We start from the raw sequence: 14,861 nt of genomic DNA, 5'->3' as shown, positions 1-14,861 counted from the left end.
TCTTCAATCAACAGAGATCATCCTTTTAATGTGAAACTTGTTTTTATTTTTAAGATCCGTTTTTTGATGCAAGTGGCCAAGTTCCTTTGCCTCCCGCTAGAAGATTACCAGGTGAAAATGTTAAAAGTAACAGAACATCACAGGACTATGACCAGCTTCCTTCATCTTCAGGTGAGTTGGCTAAAAACAGTAATAATAATAATAATACCTTATTGTTATTATGGTGCTTTCTGCTTTTCAGAGCACCTTCTTATTGTATAATTTAATGAATCTACCTAAGGAAGTATTTTTTATCATCTTTGCAGTTTGCTTATAAAACTTGCATTGTGTGAGGAATGGCTACAAAACTGCCTCATAGAAGAGAAAAATAGCAAGCTTAGTATTATCTTTGATCAGTCAGTGGAACCACTTCTTTGATTTGAAATGAATTCATTATCTAACTTTCATTTTTTCTTAGGTTTGGGAAATGGGGAAAACCTCTTTTGCTGTCTTATTTCTCCATTGAGACAGAAATCTCTTTAGAATTAATACTAGCACCAAACTATTCGTTGTCTTAGCTTATTTAGGGCTACCACCCAGTGCTCCATTGCCAGCCATCAAATAGAAAGATGTACCATTTTTGTAAAAACAAGTCATACTCAGAACCAATAATAATGGAATGCTGCTGCTTTGCTTCTTGAGGAGGCTTTCCCGGAACTTATCTAAATAGCTCCCCTATCTTCTACAGTCATTTTCTTTCCCTTTTTGCTTTTTCTTTATAGAACCTGTCACTACCTAAAATTTTATTATTCAGTCATTTGCTTGTTTGTTGGTCATCTGTCTTGTCTACTAAAGTATTAACACTTTGGAGATAAAAGTGTTGTTTGGTTCACTGCTTGTCCCAGTCATTTCAGGCGACTATAACAGAATACTGTAGACTGAATTGCCTAAACAGCAAATATTTATGTCTCACAGTTCTGGAGCTGGGAAGTCCAAGGTCAAGATACCAACATTCAGTGTCTAGTGAGGGCTCTCCTCTGGGTTCATAGATAATTGCCCTCATACTGTGTCCTCACGAGGGCAAGGGAGTGCTCTGGGATCTGTTTCATAAGGACACTAATCCCTTTCATGAGGGCGTCACCTGCATAATACACTCATCTCCCAAAGGCTTCCCCTCCAAATACCATTACAACAGGGATTAGGTTTCGATATATGGATTTGCAGAGAAGAGGGCACAGACATTCAGTCCATAGCATTGCTTTATCCTCAAGTGTCCAACAGAGTGCCCAGCATATGTTTCTTAGATGGATAGTTGGGGATGGGTGGATGGATGGATGGATGGATGGATGGATGGATGGATGGATAGATGGATGGATTTGAGCGGACATACAGGCACAAGGAAGAAAAAATAGCTGATGTCTATATTAAACTAACTGAATATATCTGATAAGCAATATTTTTGTCTTATATTTGTAAATATCTTATATTTGTCTTATATTTGTAAATATCAGAAGTCTTCCTCCATGAACTTTTGTCTTATTTCAATATTTTTTTTTAAAGCTAAAACTTCAGTTCATAGAAGATTTGCTAATAGCAATAGCAATGCATTCTGAAACTTCTGAATCAAGATAATTAATGAGCTGTTTTAAGAATTGTCAGTATGGTAGTTCTTAGGTGCTCAATGCCATGTATGGGAGATGCAGAAATCCCTGTGTAGTTATATATATATATATATATATTTTTTTTTAAATTTTACTTTAGGTTCTGGGGTACATGTACAGGTCATGCAGGGTTGTTGCATAGGTGCATAGATAGCCAGGTGGTTTGCTGCCTCTATTCCCCCTTCATCTATATCTGGCATTTCTCCCCATGTTATCCCTTGCCACCCTCCCGCCCCTCACCACTGTCCCTCCCCAACCCCCCTCAACTGCCCCTGGTGTGTGATGCTCTTCTCCCTGAGTCCACATGTTCTCATTGTTCAGCACCCGCCTATGAGTGAGAACATGCGGTATTTGATTTTCTGTTCTTGTGTCAGTTTGCTGAGAATGATGGTTTCCAGATTCATCCAAGTCCCTCCAAAGACATGAACTCATCATTTTTTATGGCTGCATAGTATTCCATGGTGTATATGTGCCGTATTTTCTTTATCCAGTCTATCATTGATGGGCATTTGGGTTAGTTCCAGTTCTTTGCTATTGTAAACAGTGCTGCAGTGAACATACGTGTGCTTGTGTCTTTATAATAGAACCATTTATAGTCCTTTGGGTATATACCCAGTAATGGGATTGCTGGGTCAAACGGAATTTCTATTTCTAGATCCTTGAGAAATCACCACACTGTCTTCCACAATGGTTGAACTAATTTACACTCCTACCAACAGTGTAAGAGTGTTCCTATTTCTCCACATCCTCTCCAGCATCTGTTGTCTCCAGATTTTTTAATGATCGCCATTCTAACTGGCGTGAGGTGGTACCTTAATGTGGTTTTGATTTGCATTTCTCTAATGACCAGTGATGATGAATATTTTTTCATATGTTTGTTGGCCTCGTATATGTCTTCTTTTGAAAAGTGTCTGTTCATATCCTTTGCCCACTTTTGAATGGGTTTGTTTTTTTCTTGTATATCTGTTTTATTTCTTTGTAGATTCTGGATATTAGCCCTTTGTCAGATGGGTAGATTGCAAAAATTTTTTCCCATTCTGTTGGTTGTCAGTTCACTCTAATGATAGTTTCTTTTGCTGTACAGAAGTTTTATATGTTTTAATACTTGCATATAACTCAGGAAAGCATAGAAAATCTTTTTAATCTTTTCCTATTTTGACTGCTTTTCTCTTACCAGTTTATTTCTAGTCATTCTAAGACTATATATATATTCAAGAGTAGCCTGTAATTCCATTCAAAATAATTTGATGACAAAACATGAAAATCAAGAAAGGCAGACAATGTCTGATTGCTTCTGTATAACATAAAGAAACTTTTTTTTTTTTTTTTTTTGAGACAGTCTCACTCTTGCTGCCCAGGTTGGAGTGCAACGTCACAATATCAGCTCACCGCAACCTCCACCTCCCGGGTTCAAGTGATTCTTCTGCCTTAGCCTCCCAAGTAGCTGGGATTACAGGCATGTGCCACCACGCCCAGCTAATTTGTATTTTTAGTAGAGATGGGGTTTCTCCATGTTGGTCAGGCTGTTCTGGAACTCCTGACCTCAGGTGATCCACCCACCTCAGCCTTTCAAAGTGCTGGGATTACAAGCGTGAGCCACTGCCCCCAGCCAGAGAAGCAATTTTTTATAAAGAAAATAGCATTAAAATAAAACTTTGAGCTAAGTGCTATGACTGATTTAAAATAACATATTCAGTACCACCAACTCTGGATTAAAAGAAACATATACTCTAGTTATGGGAAAAGTTGTGGCCAAAACGCAGTGTTTTCACAGCTTCTTTACAGTTTGCTCCATAGTAAGTGGGTGTTGTAGAGCCCAGAGCAACATCATTCACATATATGATTTCAAGCGGTATGAATCCCAATTAGCATTACACTAGAAATGTCTGGAAGAACTTCAAATCACAAACCTTGCTGAAATATCCCAAATAGTTATTTGCCAGAAGCCTGAACTGGCTTTTACCTAAGTAATAAAAGAGTCTAACTATTACTCTGAGGGCCCCAGCTAGCTATAACATCAAATATTTCAATCTACTCCCTAAACTTTCTCTACAAACACAGTCAACCACAGAAAATAAGATACTTTTTTCCAACAGTTGTTTGTTCACATGCAGCTCACAGGCTTACCAGGCCGTCCACTAGGTTATTTCACAATGGCAGAGAGACTGAGCTTGCCTTCTGGATGAGGTCTTTCCATTCAGCACTTGAGACTGAATGCATATGTGCCTTTAGAATTCTAATAGCTCTTATTTTGCAGCAATTAATCTGTTTTTATTAGGGCCTTTTTAAGATGGCCAAATGGGGGTTCTGGTATGGTTGCTATACCTTATGAATTCAACTTCTATTATCACTTGTGGCTGTCTAAATAATTGATAGTGACTTATTTATGGATAGGCTTTCTATGAAAAGTGTATTTCTAAAGAATGTTAAAATGTAGTTTCACTAATTTTAAAATATCTCCCGTTTTCTTATCTAAAAAGTATGTCTGCGTGTATCTATATGTCTACATATATTAAAAAGCCTTATAAATGTTTATTCCCCCCAAAGAAAATAGTTTATATTTTTAATGTATAATTGAAATTTAAATGTATGAACATGTCATCAGTAGTCCAGATATAAGAGGATCTTACCAGCCCATGTTAAATTCACATATACCTGTATATAGGACAAACATTTTTGCCAATAATCTGCTTGTTTCTTTACATGGATGTATTATTCACATGGGGCTCATGTCTCTTCTATCTGTATGTGAGGTTCTACAAATTTCCCAGTTTGCTTTTCTCTTGTTGTAAGACATACTGTGCTACAGTTTGTATACCATTCTTTAAAAACTCTAAAAGGCTTGTGCTAATGAAGTACAGCATTCACTCTTGAGGTGATTTTTCATATTCTTAGTATTTAGAAGGAAGTTCAAGGTAACACTTGAAAACAATGCTAGATTTTAGCACAACTCAAACGTGTTTGAAACCATTAAAAGACCTTATTACCAAATAAGCCATTCTCATCATAAAATAAAGGAGATCTCATTTTAAAAGGAATTAATTTCAATACTACTATTAGTTTACTAGCTTAAAGGAGAATCGATGGGATGTTGAATAAATTTTATATTGTCAATCATTTATCTTGTTAAGATCTCAATTGGAAATCATGGCTTCACTTCACACAAGGGTTGGAATTTATGTGTCTTTAAGATTTTATGTTTCAACAAAGGAAATGGAAATGTTGCGTTTTCCCACAGCTCAGCTATGTGAAATACTGGGGCTGACATACAGCTTCAGTTTAGAAGCCAGAGAACCTAGTGTCATTTTCCTTACAAATCTAATATTAAATAACTATTTTCTGGATGTATTTAAAACATTATATGGGAAGATTTTATTTGTTTGTAATTTCGTTTATTAAATCATGTCCTTCTATAAGTAGGCAGTATTTCTTTTTCTTTTTTTTTTTTTTTTTTTTTTTTGAGACAGAGTCTCACCCTGTTGCCCAGGCTGGGGTGCAGTGGCACAATCTTGACTCATTGCAACCTCTACCTCCCAGGTTCAAGTGATTCTTGTGCCGCAGCTTCCTGAGTATCTGGGATTACAGGCACCCACCGTCATGCCTGGCTAAGTTTCGTATTTTTAGTAGAGACGGGGTTTCACCATGTTGGCCACACTGGTCTTGAACTCTTTACCTTGTGATCTGCTGGCCGCGGCTCCCAAAGTGCTGGGATTACAGGCCTGAGCCACTGCACATGGCCATCAGTATTTCTATAGTGGCAGTAATTAAACTATGGCCTACGGCATAAAAATGAGTCCCAGAATTAATCCAACTTCTAGTAGAATAACAAAGTTATTATAATGTGTTTGAGATTTCATTTGTTCATTGATTAATTTACTTATTTTCTAATTCTGTTATTGCTATAGTTGAGAAGGTCAGTAGTCTTAAGAATTTTGATGTATATATATCCCAAGAATTGTCAGTAGTTTACTAAGTAAATTTAGAAAGTATGCTTCAGATAATATGTACAATACTATTTTATCTAATTAAAATTTGTTTATTAAGCATTTACTATAGTCCTAATGCTTTGTTAAGTATTTTAGATACAGATATATACATTTTATATAAGTTAATATTATATATAATTATATTTATATAGTTATACACTAAAATATATACATGTTACTTTAATGTATATTTTATATTATCTATAATTATACATTGTATATTTAATATTTTTATACAAATATATGGTTATATAAATATAAATCAACATATTCTTACTGTGTAATATAGAAATAGATATAATTTTATTTCTCATAACCACTCTGAAATAGATATTTTATTTTTATTTTTATATTTTTGAGATTGAGTCTTGCTCTGTCCCCAAGACTGGAATGCAGTGGTGCAATATCGGCTCACTCAACCTCTGTGTCCTAGGTTCAAGCAATTCTCCTGTCTCGGCCTCCCAAGTAACTGGCACTACAGGTGCATGCCACCACACGCAGCTAATTTTTGTATTTTTAGTAGAGACTGGGTTTCACCATATTGGTCAGGTTGGTCTTGAACTCCTTACCTCAGGTGATCCACCCACCTCAGCCTCCCAAAGTGCTGGGATTACAAGTGTGAGCCACTGCTCCCGGCTTGAAATAGATTTTATTGATGTCAACTTATAGAAGAAGGCAGGACACAGCAGTGACTAGTAACTTACTCAAGCTACTGCAGTAAGTATCAGCCTGATAAAATTTAAATCAGTTCCAGTTTTCTAGATGTTTGTTAATAAAGTTTATGTTTTTATCCCATCAGCATGCCAAAATTATGTTAGAAAAAAATGTACACATACATATCACAATAAATGGTAAACTGAGTTTGGAGATGTTCAGTGGTAAAATCATAATAGTGATGGAATAGTAGTGATAACAGAGAAATGGAGGGTTTTAGAAATAGTAAAACTGTACTAGAGATTCCGAAATATAGCTTCCGACATTTTTCACATGACCTTAAGAAAACCACTCACTGTGTGCTACCTCTATTTTTCACATGAGCAAAATCGATCTCTGGCTCTCGGTCTTGGAGACCTGCACTGCTGAAGGCCTTTAAGAATAGCAGAGGAGATCTGAGACTCTTTTGTTGGTAGTGGTGGTTTTCCTAATTTTGAACTTATTATACTTACATTGGAAGATGAAAGAAAATTACAGATAAAATAAACAATAAGAAAAGGCAATTGCTTATAACCCTATCCTCAATAAGGAACATTATTGCCATTTTCAAGTGCAACCTTCTAATGTTTTGTCTATGCACATTTTCACTTAAGATCTTAAGAGCATATTCAATATGTCAATTCTATCTCAGTTCCATTCGAGTATTGTAAGTATTTTACCGAAGGGTTTTTAAAAATAAATGTCATTTTAAATTATTGTATGATAGTCCATTATTTTTATGTGCTATCAGACCCTACTTTTAACATTTTGAGAGTCTAACAGAAACCCTAACTTTATATGCAAGAAAACTTTCGCATTAAATGCCTTTGCTGTTATCTAGAGATATAGAAGCTCAGTGTTATATTTAGTGTTGAACGTGATTCAGTATAATAGAAAATCGGAAGATGTATTCATCAATACAATAGCATTTGCTTATTAGACATATCTTTCAAAATACAGACAAAAACCAACCCAATCTTTAGATGATGAGGAGAGTAATAAATGCTTTTTGTGACAAAATAATTGATAGCCACTGAAATGAAATATTCTCAATTCTTTTATATGGAGGTTATGTAGATATACAGCAATGTGTCTCACTAAAAAAAAAAAAAATATGGTATGCCTATGGGCCTTTTTTTTTCCTAATAAGCTTTCTGTCCCAAGCAATAATGAAAGTTTAATATTACAGATGTGCTTAGTAGAGATGGAGATAGAGATAAATCTCTATGTACTATGGCTCTTTGGAAGGCCACAATCCATTTTAGCATCTAAAATTGTTTTTTTTTTTTTCCATCCCACAAGAACCAATGATTGCCCTCTCCTAGAATGTATGACCCAGAGTAATCATTCTAGGTATTATTCCAACCATGTTATCATGCTAATTCCCATGCCATCAGCACTTCTCTGTATGTCACTCTGTTCTTTCATATGCTCAGAAAAGGAAAACTGAATCAAGATTTACTCCTAAACCAGGGCTTCTCCAGTCTTTCTTTCTCAAAGAGGAGTTTACCATGAGCAACAGGAGGACTGGGGCATTAAGTAAAAGAGGACAATACTTAGCTTTTTAGTGTAAGACATTCTCTCTTAAGTCTGTTTTATCTCAAAAATGTATGCAAACTCTATATTTTGCTCCTTAGTGTATCTATATTCATATCAGTGTTTTAAAATATTAATGACTTTATATCCTTTAATAAAATCGGTACTCCAGAAGATGAACTACTTATAACCTGTGGCTCACGTTCTTGTACTTATTTTGATACTGTTGCAATTACTCAAGAGTTCCAAAGTACCATGAACATGAATGGTAGCACTAGAACAAACACATGCTCTTCCAAAATAACTATTTTTAAGGATGATGTGTATTCAGGTACAGAAACTCCATAGTTTTGATAAAATTTATAGTTATTTCACTGTGCTCCCAAACTGCAATATAACAACTTTTAGGGGACCAGAAGATAGTTTTATCTTCATTTCATTGCTTTTTTCCGCTACCTTACACATTCAGAAGTGTAAAAGTAAATAAGGACCTGATATAATCCCTTTTTAGATATTGTGAAAAGAAAAGCGGAGAAAGCGAAGGCTGCTTCTGAGCTTTGGGAAGAGAAAACAAGAGTGATTGGTTCTAAGCAATTTGCTTTAATGGTCAGCGTGGAAATGATCACCTCCTCCCATCTTTTTAACAGCTTCCACTACTAGTTGGGGCTGCACCAGATCTTGCTTTTTAATACTCCGCTTGAAGGCTTTCTGTAGAATCAGATACTCACAACAAATTGTGTGTTCTTTCTTCTTTCACACTTCTCTGGCGTGCCTGTTAATTTGTAGTAATTGCTGGTCTATAGCATTTGAGTATAGCAATTATCATTATAAATATGAATTCATTGTCTTTTCTTGTTAATGGTCTCCTCAGTCCATATCCTGTATATTACATTAATTTTCATACTATCTGATTGAAAAGGGATAAATAATACCTCTAAACACAGATATTTTTTATAAAAAATAAATTTGGAGAATGAGAATTGTGAAAGTAAATTGCTTAGCCCAAGATCTTAGTGGCTAAACTGAGATTTAAGATTTAATTGCCAATCATCCTATTTCTTAGAGGCATTCCTGGCTGTCACAGTATTCATCCCACTTGGTTACACAGCTGTTCTTTTCAAATATGCCTGGCATTCATGTGCCCATCTCAGCATTCTGGACAGACATAACAATATTAAAAATCTCTTAGAAAATTACCCGTAGAAAACAAGGTAATTGTTTTCTAATCTAGTACTTTTCTATCAAAATCTAGGTACTTTTCTCATCTAAAAGTGTCTCAGAACAGACATGATTTAAATGTATGAACTTTTTTGGTAATTGATTAAAGGAAAGCTTTCAAGTATTTCTAACAGTTTTTGAAAATGATTAAAAGCAAAACATAATTTATTGTCCAATCCTGTATGACATAATGAAAATACTTAATAGGAAAATAAATGGAACTACGAAATATACTAAGAGATGCAATTTAGCAGATGGTAATTGTTTGAGATGTTTAATTTCAGATGCAAGAAATAGTATAGATATTAGCAAGAACCAGAAATTTTGTTTTTATATATGGGTGTACTTTAATATATAATATCTACAGCTGTAATATTTTTTTAAAACTGGACACTCTGCTACAAAAAAGGAATAATTAAAGATAAGCCTGTCATCATGGTTGGGTGCAGTGGCTCACACATGTAATTTTAGCACTTTGGGAGGCCAAGATGGAAGGATTACTTGAGGATAAGAGTTCGAGATCAGCCTTGTCAACATAGTGAGACTTCACCTCATTTTAAAAAAAAAAAAAAGACATCCTATTTGATGTGGAAATAAATACATTTATCCTAGAGGCTTCTGTTTTATGTATGTATTGATATTGCTAGAATTGTGCCTAAGATGATGTTTTTACAAGTTACCTTTCTAAACCAAAAGATATATGATGTTATTCTCATGGAAAAATATCATACATCTTTTGATTTAGAAAGGAAAAATATTAAATAATACATTGGATCAGCTTTTATTATTTAAATGTATTATTATTGAAAATATCAGCTTACAATATCTCCTGAAGCCATTGGGAAAGTTGCTGAGGCAGCAGAAGTAGGGAGACAAGAGGGGAACATTAAGCATGAGGCATTGGGTTTTAGCCTCACGTCACCATTCACTTAACTGTGTCCTTGAATTTATTGTTTGGCATTGTCAGTGGTCTAGGAGAAAGGTATTAAATATTGTTGTCTAGATAGTCCTAAATCCATAAGTGTATTTCATGACATAAAGTTGACATTTTAAAATGAGTATATGGGCCGGGTGCAGTGGCCCATGCCTGTAATCCCAGCACTTTGGGAGGCCGAGGTGGGTGGATCACCTGGGGTCAGGAGTTCAAGACCAGCCTGATCAACATGGTGAAATTCCATCTGTACTAAAAAAATACAAAATTAGCCAGGCATGGTGGCGCATGCCTGTAATCCTAGCCACTTGGGAGGCTGAGCCAGGAGAATTGCTTGAACCCGGGAGGTGGAGGTTGCATTGAACCAAGACTGCGCCATTGCATTCCAGCCTGGGCAACAAGAACAAAACTCCGTCTCAAAAAAAAAAAAAATGTATACATGTATATGGAGAGAGAGAGTGTGTGTGTGTGTGTGTACGTGTACATATTTGTCTAAGCTTTTGAGATACAGTGCTATACATAAACCAGGAAATGCGTGATGAAAGTGCCCTGTCAATTTAGCTAGCCCATGATCTGGAGCCTGTGTGAGATGGTGGCATATAACTATTTCTTTTTTCTCTTGATGTTGCTGTCCATTCATGGGTACCAATGTCATCAGTTTAAATTTGAGGGACTGTTATCACCAAGGGACTGATCTAGAACTCAGTTCTCTAATCCTATTGTTTATTCCAGGTTTGCTTTACATTGGAATCTGTATAAAGTGTTTGAGCAAAGCACTGAGTTTACTTCCATTCAACCTGTTGACTAACAGTAAAGTCAAAGCGTCTACTGTTTTCTTTTTTCTCCTAGCATCAGTAGGGCACAGATTATTAACTTGAAAATCAGCTGGGAAGATGCTACAGAGCATCTGTTTTAGAGCAGTTCTGCTGTGACATGGATGGGATTCAGGATGTGTGGGGACGTTCTACAGTGGGTATTTGTGAGCTCGTGAACATAGTTTCCTCTCATAGAAACCTCCCAAGATTGTTCCTCTGGAGAACCATCAGCCGGAGCCTGTGCTGTAGTAGAGCGTGAACTGTATTGCTAAACAAAGTGAAAACATTCCCTTTTTAGATAGTCGTTCTGACTTTTTTTTTCTTTCTGTATCTCTCTGACCACATATGGCTTGAATAATCAAATGTGGACTAGAGAAGGAAATGTGTAAATTTCTCAGTGGAACTACCAACACACTCTACCGTAATTTTCTGTTGTTCAGAATGAGGATAATACTACCTATCCCACAATGGTATGGAAAATGGGGGGAAAAAAGTTTATTTGTAAAGAAAACAAGAAATAATGTTTCCATAGGAAATGAGGTAATGCTGTTATGTGATCATGGCTTCATTTTTATCTCACTGTTTAAATGGTTTCTGTCTTTAAAAATCTGCACAGACAGTTCACAAGCACCAGCCAGACCCCCAAAACCACGACCCCGCAGAACTGCACCAGAAATTCACCACAGAAAACCCCATGGGCCTGAGGCAGCATTGGAAAACGTCGATGCAAAAATTGCAAAACTCATGGGAGAGGGTTATGCCTTTGAAGAGGTGAAGAGAGCCTTAGAGATAGCCCAGAATAATGTTGAAGTTGCCCGGAGCATCCTCCGAGAATTTGCCTTCCCTCCTCCTATTTCCCCACGTCTAAATCTATAGCAGCCAGAACAGTAAACACCAAAATGGAAAGCAATCGACATATTCCAGGAGTGTGGAAATGAAAGAATCGAGATGGAATTTAAGAGAGAAGTGTCCCCTCCTCGTGTAGCAGCTTGAGAAGAGGCTCGGGAGTACAGCTTCTCAAAGGAGACCGATGCTTGCTCAGGATGCGACAGCTGTGGCTTCCTTGTTTTTGCTAGCCATATTTTTAAATCAGGGTTGAACTGACAAAAATAATTTAAAGACGTTTACTTCCCTTGAACTTTGAACCTGTGAAATGCTTTTCCTTGTTTACAGTTTGGCAAAGTCGCAGTTTGTTTTTGTTTTTAGTTTAGTTTGCTTTTTTGATACTTGTACTGTGTTCTTCACGGACCCTTTGTAGCATGGTCAGGTCTGCTGTAACATTTCCCACCAACTCTCTTGCTGTCCACATCAACAGCTCAATCATTCATTCATTTTGATCTCTACCGTCCACATCCCTGCCCAGGTCCTCTTCCATTTCTCCCATTCACAAGATGCTTTAAAGGTTCTGATTTTCAACTGATCAAACTAATGCAAAAAATATAGATATATGTGTTCTTCACTACTGAGTTTCTTCTCTGGAAACCATCACTGTTGAGAGATGGGGAAAAACTGAATGTACAAAGCATTTATTTGTCAATAAACTGCCTTTTGTAAGGGGTTTCCACATAACATAGAGGAGCTTCCCTTTTTAGTTTAAGTTTTGTGACCTTTAATCCTCCATATTCTAAGTCTGTCATCCCAGGGGTGTTACGACTATAAAAATCTAAAATATTGGAAAGCAGTTACTGCAGATGTGGAAGAGATAACACTTGTACAAGACAATGCTGTAATGAACTTAAATAACAAGGTCCCCTGATATTTATGCCTGCCTTACTTTGAGGGATGCTGAATGAGAGGGCCGTCTCTCCCTGAAATATATTAATAATTTTCAGAATTATGGACATACCTTTTCGGAAGCAGAGTTAGACTTTATTTCCCATTTGAGTGATTACACTCCAGTTCCTAAGAGCTGTGGGAACAAGTTCATATTGCAGTGGAAACGTGAAATCTTTGATGCACTGTTAAGTGTCAAGGCTACTGTGGCAATGCTTTTGGAAAGTTCTCAGTAATTTCCTCTCTCCAATCCAATTAGGGTTCATATTTAATTTGCAGATTGTCTCATTCATTGCCCCCCACTGCTCAATCAAATCAGGTGAAATAAATTGATATAGTTTTACCTTTTTTATAAAATGGTGGTTGGTTCTTCAGACACCATGTTATTACTCTTAATAAATCTACAAATATTTATTGAGTGTCTGTGATGTGCTTGGTGCTGTTAGGCACTGTGTTTTTAAAGCACATACTCTCAAAAGCTGATTCCAGGATAATATTTTATTTTTGTTTTCCTGTATTTTTTATGACAAAGTCTGTCTGATAGACAAAGCTTGGAGAAGGTTTCCCCCAGAGCTTTAGAATTTAGAATTAAATTCTGTTTTCCATTTCTAATGAGAAATTGATGGAGAAATGAGATGAAAATCATCTCTGTGTAAATGCTTGAACCCACAGAAAGTTTTCTAAATGTGGACTAATTGTGAGTTTGTGCATATTTCTGTGTCACCTCTTTTCACTTCACACCTACCGTGATGTACGAAGATGCATCAGATAGTGAGCCTGCCTTCAGGACTTTAAAGGGCATGACTGAACATCTAGCAGATCTGATGGAAGTTGATGCTATACAAAAGACATGTAGACTAAGTTGACCCTGGAGAGGAGTTAATGAATTCCTTTGCAAAGTGACATGTGCCCTTTTTTTGACAGTCTGGCTTTCATGATATGAGATGAGGACTCACAGGCCTTGGATAATTTCTGCTTTTGTATGAAGTTTTTCAGATGGTTCTGAGCTGGTTATGTCCCTGGAGGGGAATTTTTCATTTGCCTTAGATGTTCTTTCCATGAGTAGGTATATGACTGAAGTTTCTTACATTTTTTAAATTGCATTGACAAATTTTCTGTTGCTGTATGAACCCATGTTTTGTCATTATGATTTTTCACTTGTTTTAAGAGTTTCAGATGTCACCTTGGAATAGCACTGTTTATTTCGGCCTTTGTATGATTGCTGATGATAGGTACAGTCTAACATCCAAAAGTTGCCACTTCATTGTGATAACATTGTTGCAACATTCCTAATAATGATGTAAAATAAGAACGTTAGAAAACGTAGCACATTCTCATTTAGTTTATAAATAATATGTGAAAATTTCCAGTGAGAATTAAAAAAAGAAAGATTGGTGATGATACAGTAAACCTGCACCTGAAATTTTGGGCGGGGAGGAGGGAATCTATTTTGCAAAGAAAATTTACCGGCCTCCACCAAAATATCTGCATCTTGTACTCAACAGCAACCATTAGTATTGTCATTTAAAAAGAATGAATCGAAAACTCATACAGAACGGAATGAAAAGAGGAAAACTTTCATGAAAGACCCATTGCTACCTATCACCTATGACATTAAACCTAAAAAATTTTTTTGAGAAAATAATGAAACCAAAATATTTTTTTAATTGTAAAAGTCACTGCTTGTTGATGTTTGGAAGTGATCCAGACTTTGTTTCACTGTGATCCAAAAAGTTAGACATTCCTTCCATTTCTCAAGATTTGGTAACACAAATATTTTTTTAAGTCAGCATTTCATATAATCAATTAAGACAAATTAGATATGTGACAATATCAACCTTCTCCCTCAACTTAAACATGTTCTGGCGGTAGAAGGACTTATCCTCAATTATATACCAGTAAATTTATCTCCATAATCTGTTTCTTCCCCTGATGTAGGATGTATCCTCACCAAATTTTTCTAGAATTGAATAAAAGCAGTTTATGCTTAACTTGAATTTCCTTCCATAAACATGACCTTCCGCTCTTCCCTCTCCGTTTCCCTTTTGCCCACATCACAAATCGTCTTCATAATAGAGCCCTCATTGCAACTTAAAAGGCCCCATTTGTTAACTCAGCATTTCATACACCAAGAACACTTGCAAAGATTTCTTCATAATGTGAATTTTTTATTTTTCAGTTCCAGAAGCATTTCCTACAGTTTGAACATTATTTTTCCTCTCAGATTTTCGACTTGAAGCTTTGATTTGCACTGAATTAACTTGGTTAA

General features: G+C 36.0%; 1 protein-coding gene across 4 annotated transcripts in view; it reads left to right on the top strand.

Moving 5' to 3' along the window:
* The window catches only part of CBLB (Cbl proto-oncogene B), a 203,844-nt gene extending 189,376 nt beyond the window's left edge, over positions 1 to 14,468 (top strand). For 3 of the 4 annotated variants that reach the window (XM_064374576.1, XM_012476652.3, XM_012476647.2), the window contains 2 exons: positions 55 to 171; positions 11,436 to 14,468. In XM_064374576.1, coding sequence (XP_064230646.1) covers positions 55 to 171; positions 11,436 to 11,695 — 377 coding nt within the window. In that variant the 3' untranslated portion in view covers positions 11,696 to 14,468. The remainder of the gene's footprint in view (positions 1 to 54; positions 172 to 11,435) is intronic. The other variant, XM_064374575.1, reaches the window with a different exon arrangement.
* Positions 14,469 to 14,861: the final 393 nt, after the last annotated feature.

Source organism: Aotus nancymaae, unplaced genomic scaffold (genome assembly GCF_030222135.1).
Source record: "Aotus nancymaae isolate 86718 unplaced genomic scaffold, 86718_ANA_hifiasm-v0.15.2.pri h1tg000011l, whole genome shotgun sequence".
NCBI classification, from domain to species: Eukaryota; Metazoa; Chordata; class Mammalia; order Primates; family Aotidae; genus Aotus; species Aotus nancymaae.
The sequence above is the reverse complement of the archived record's forward strand: the minus strand, read 5'-3'. Positions and strand labels throughout refer to the sequence as shown.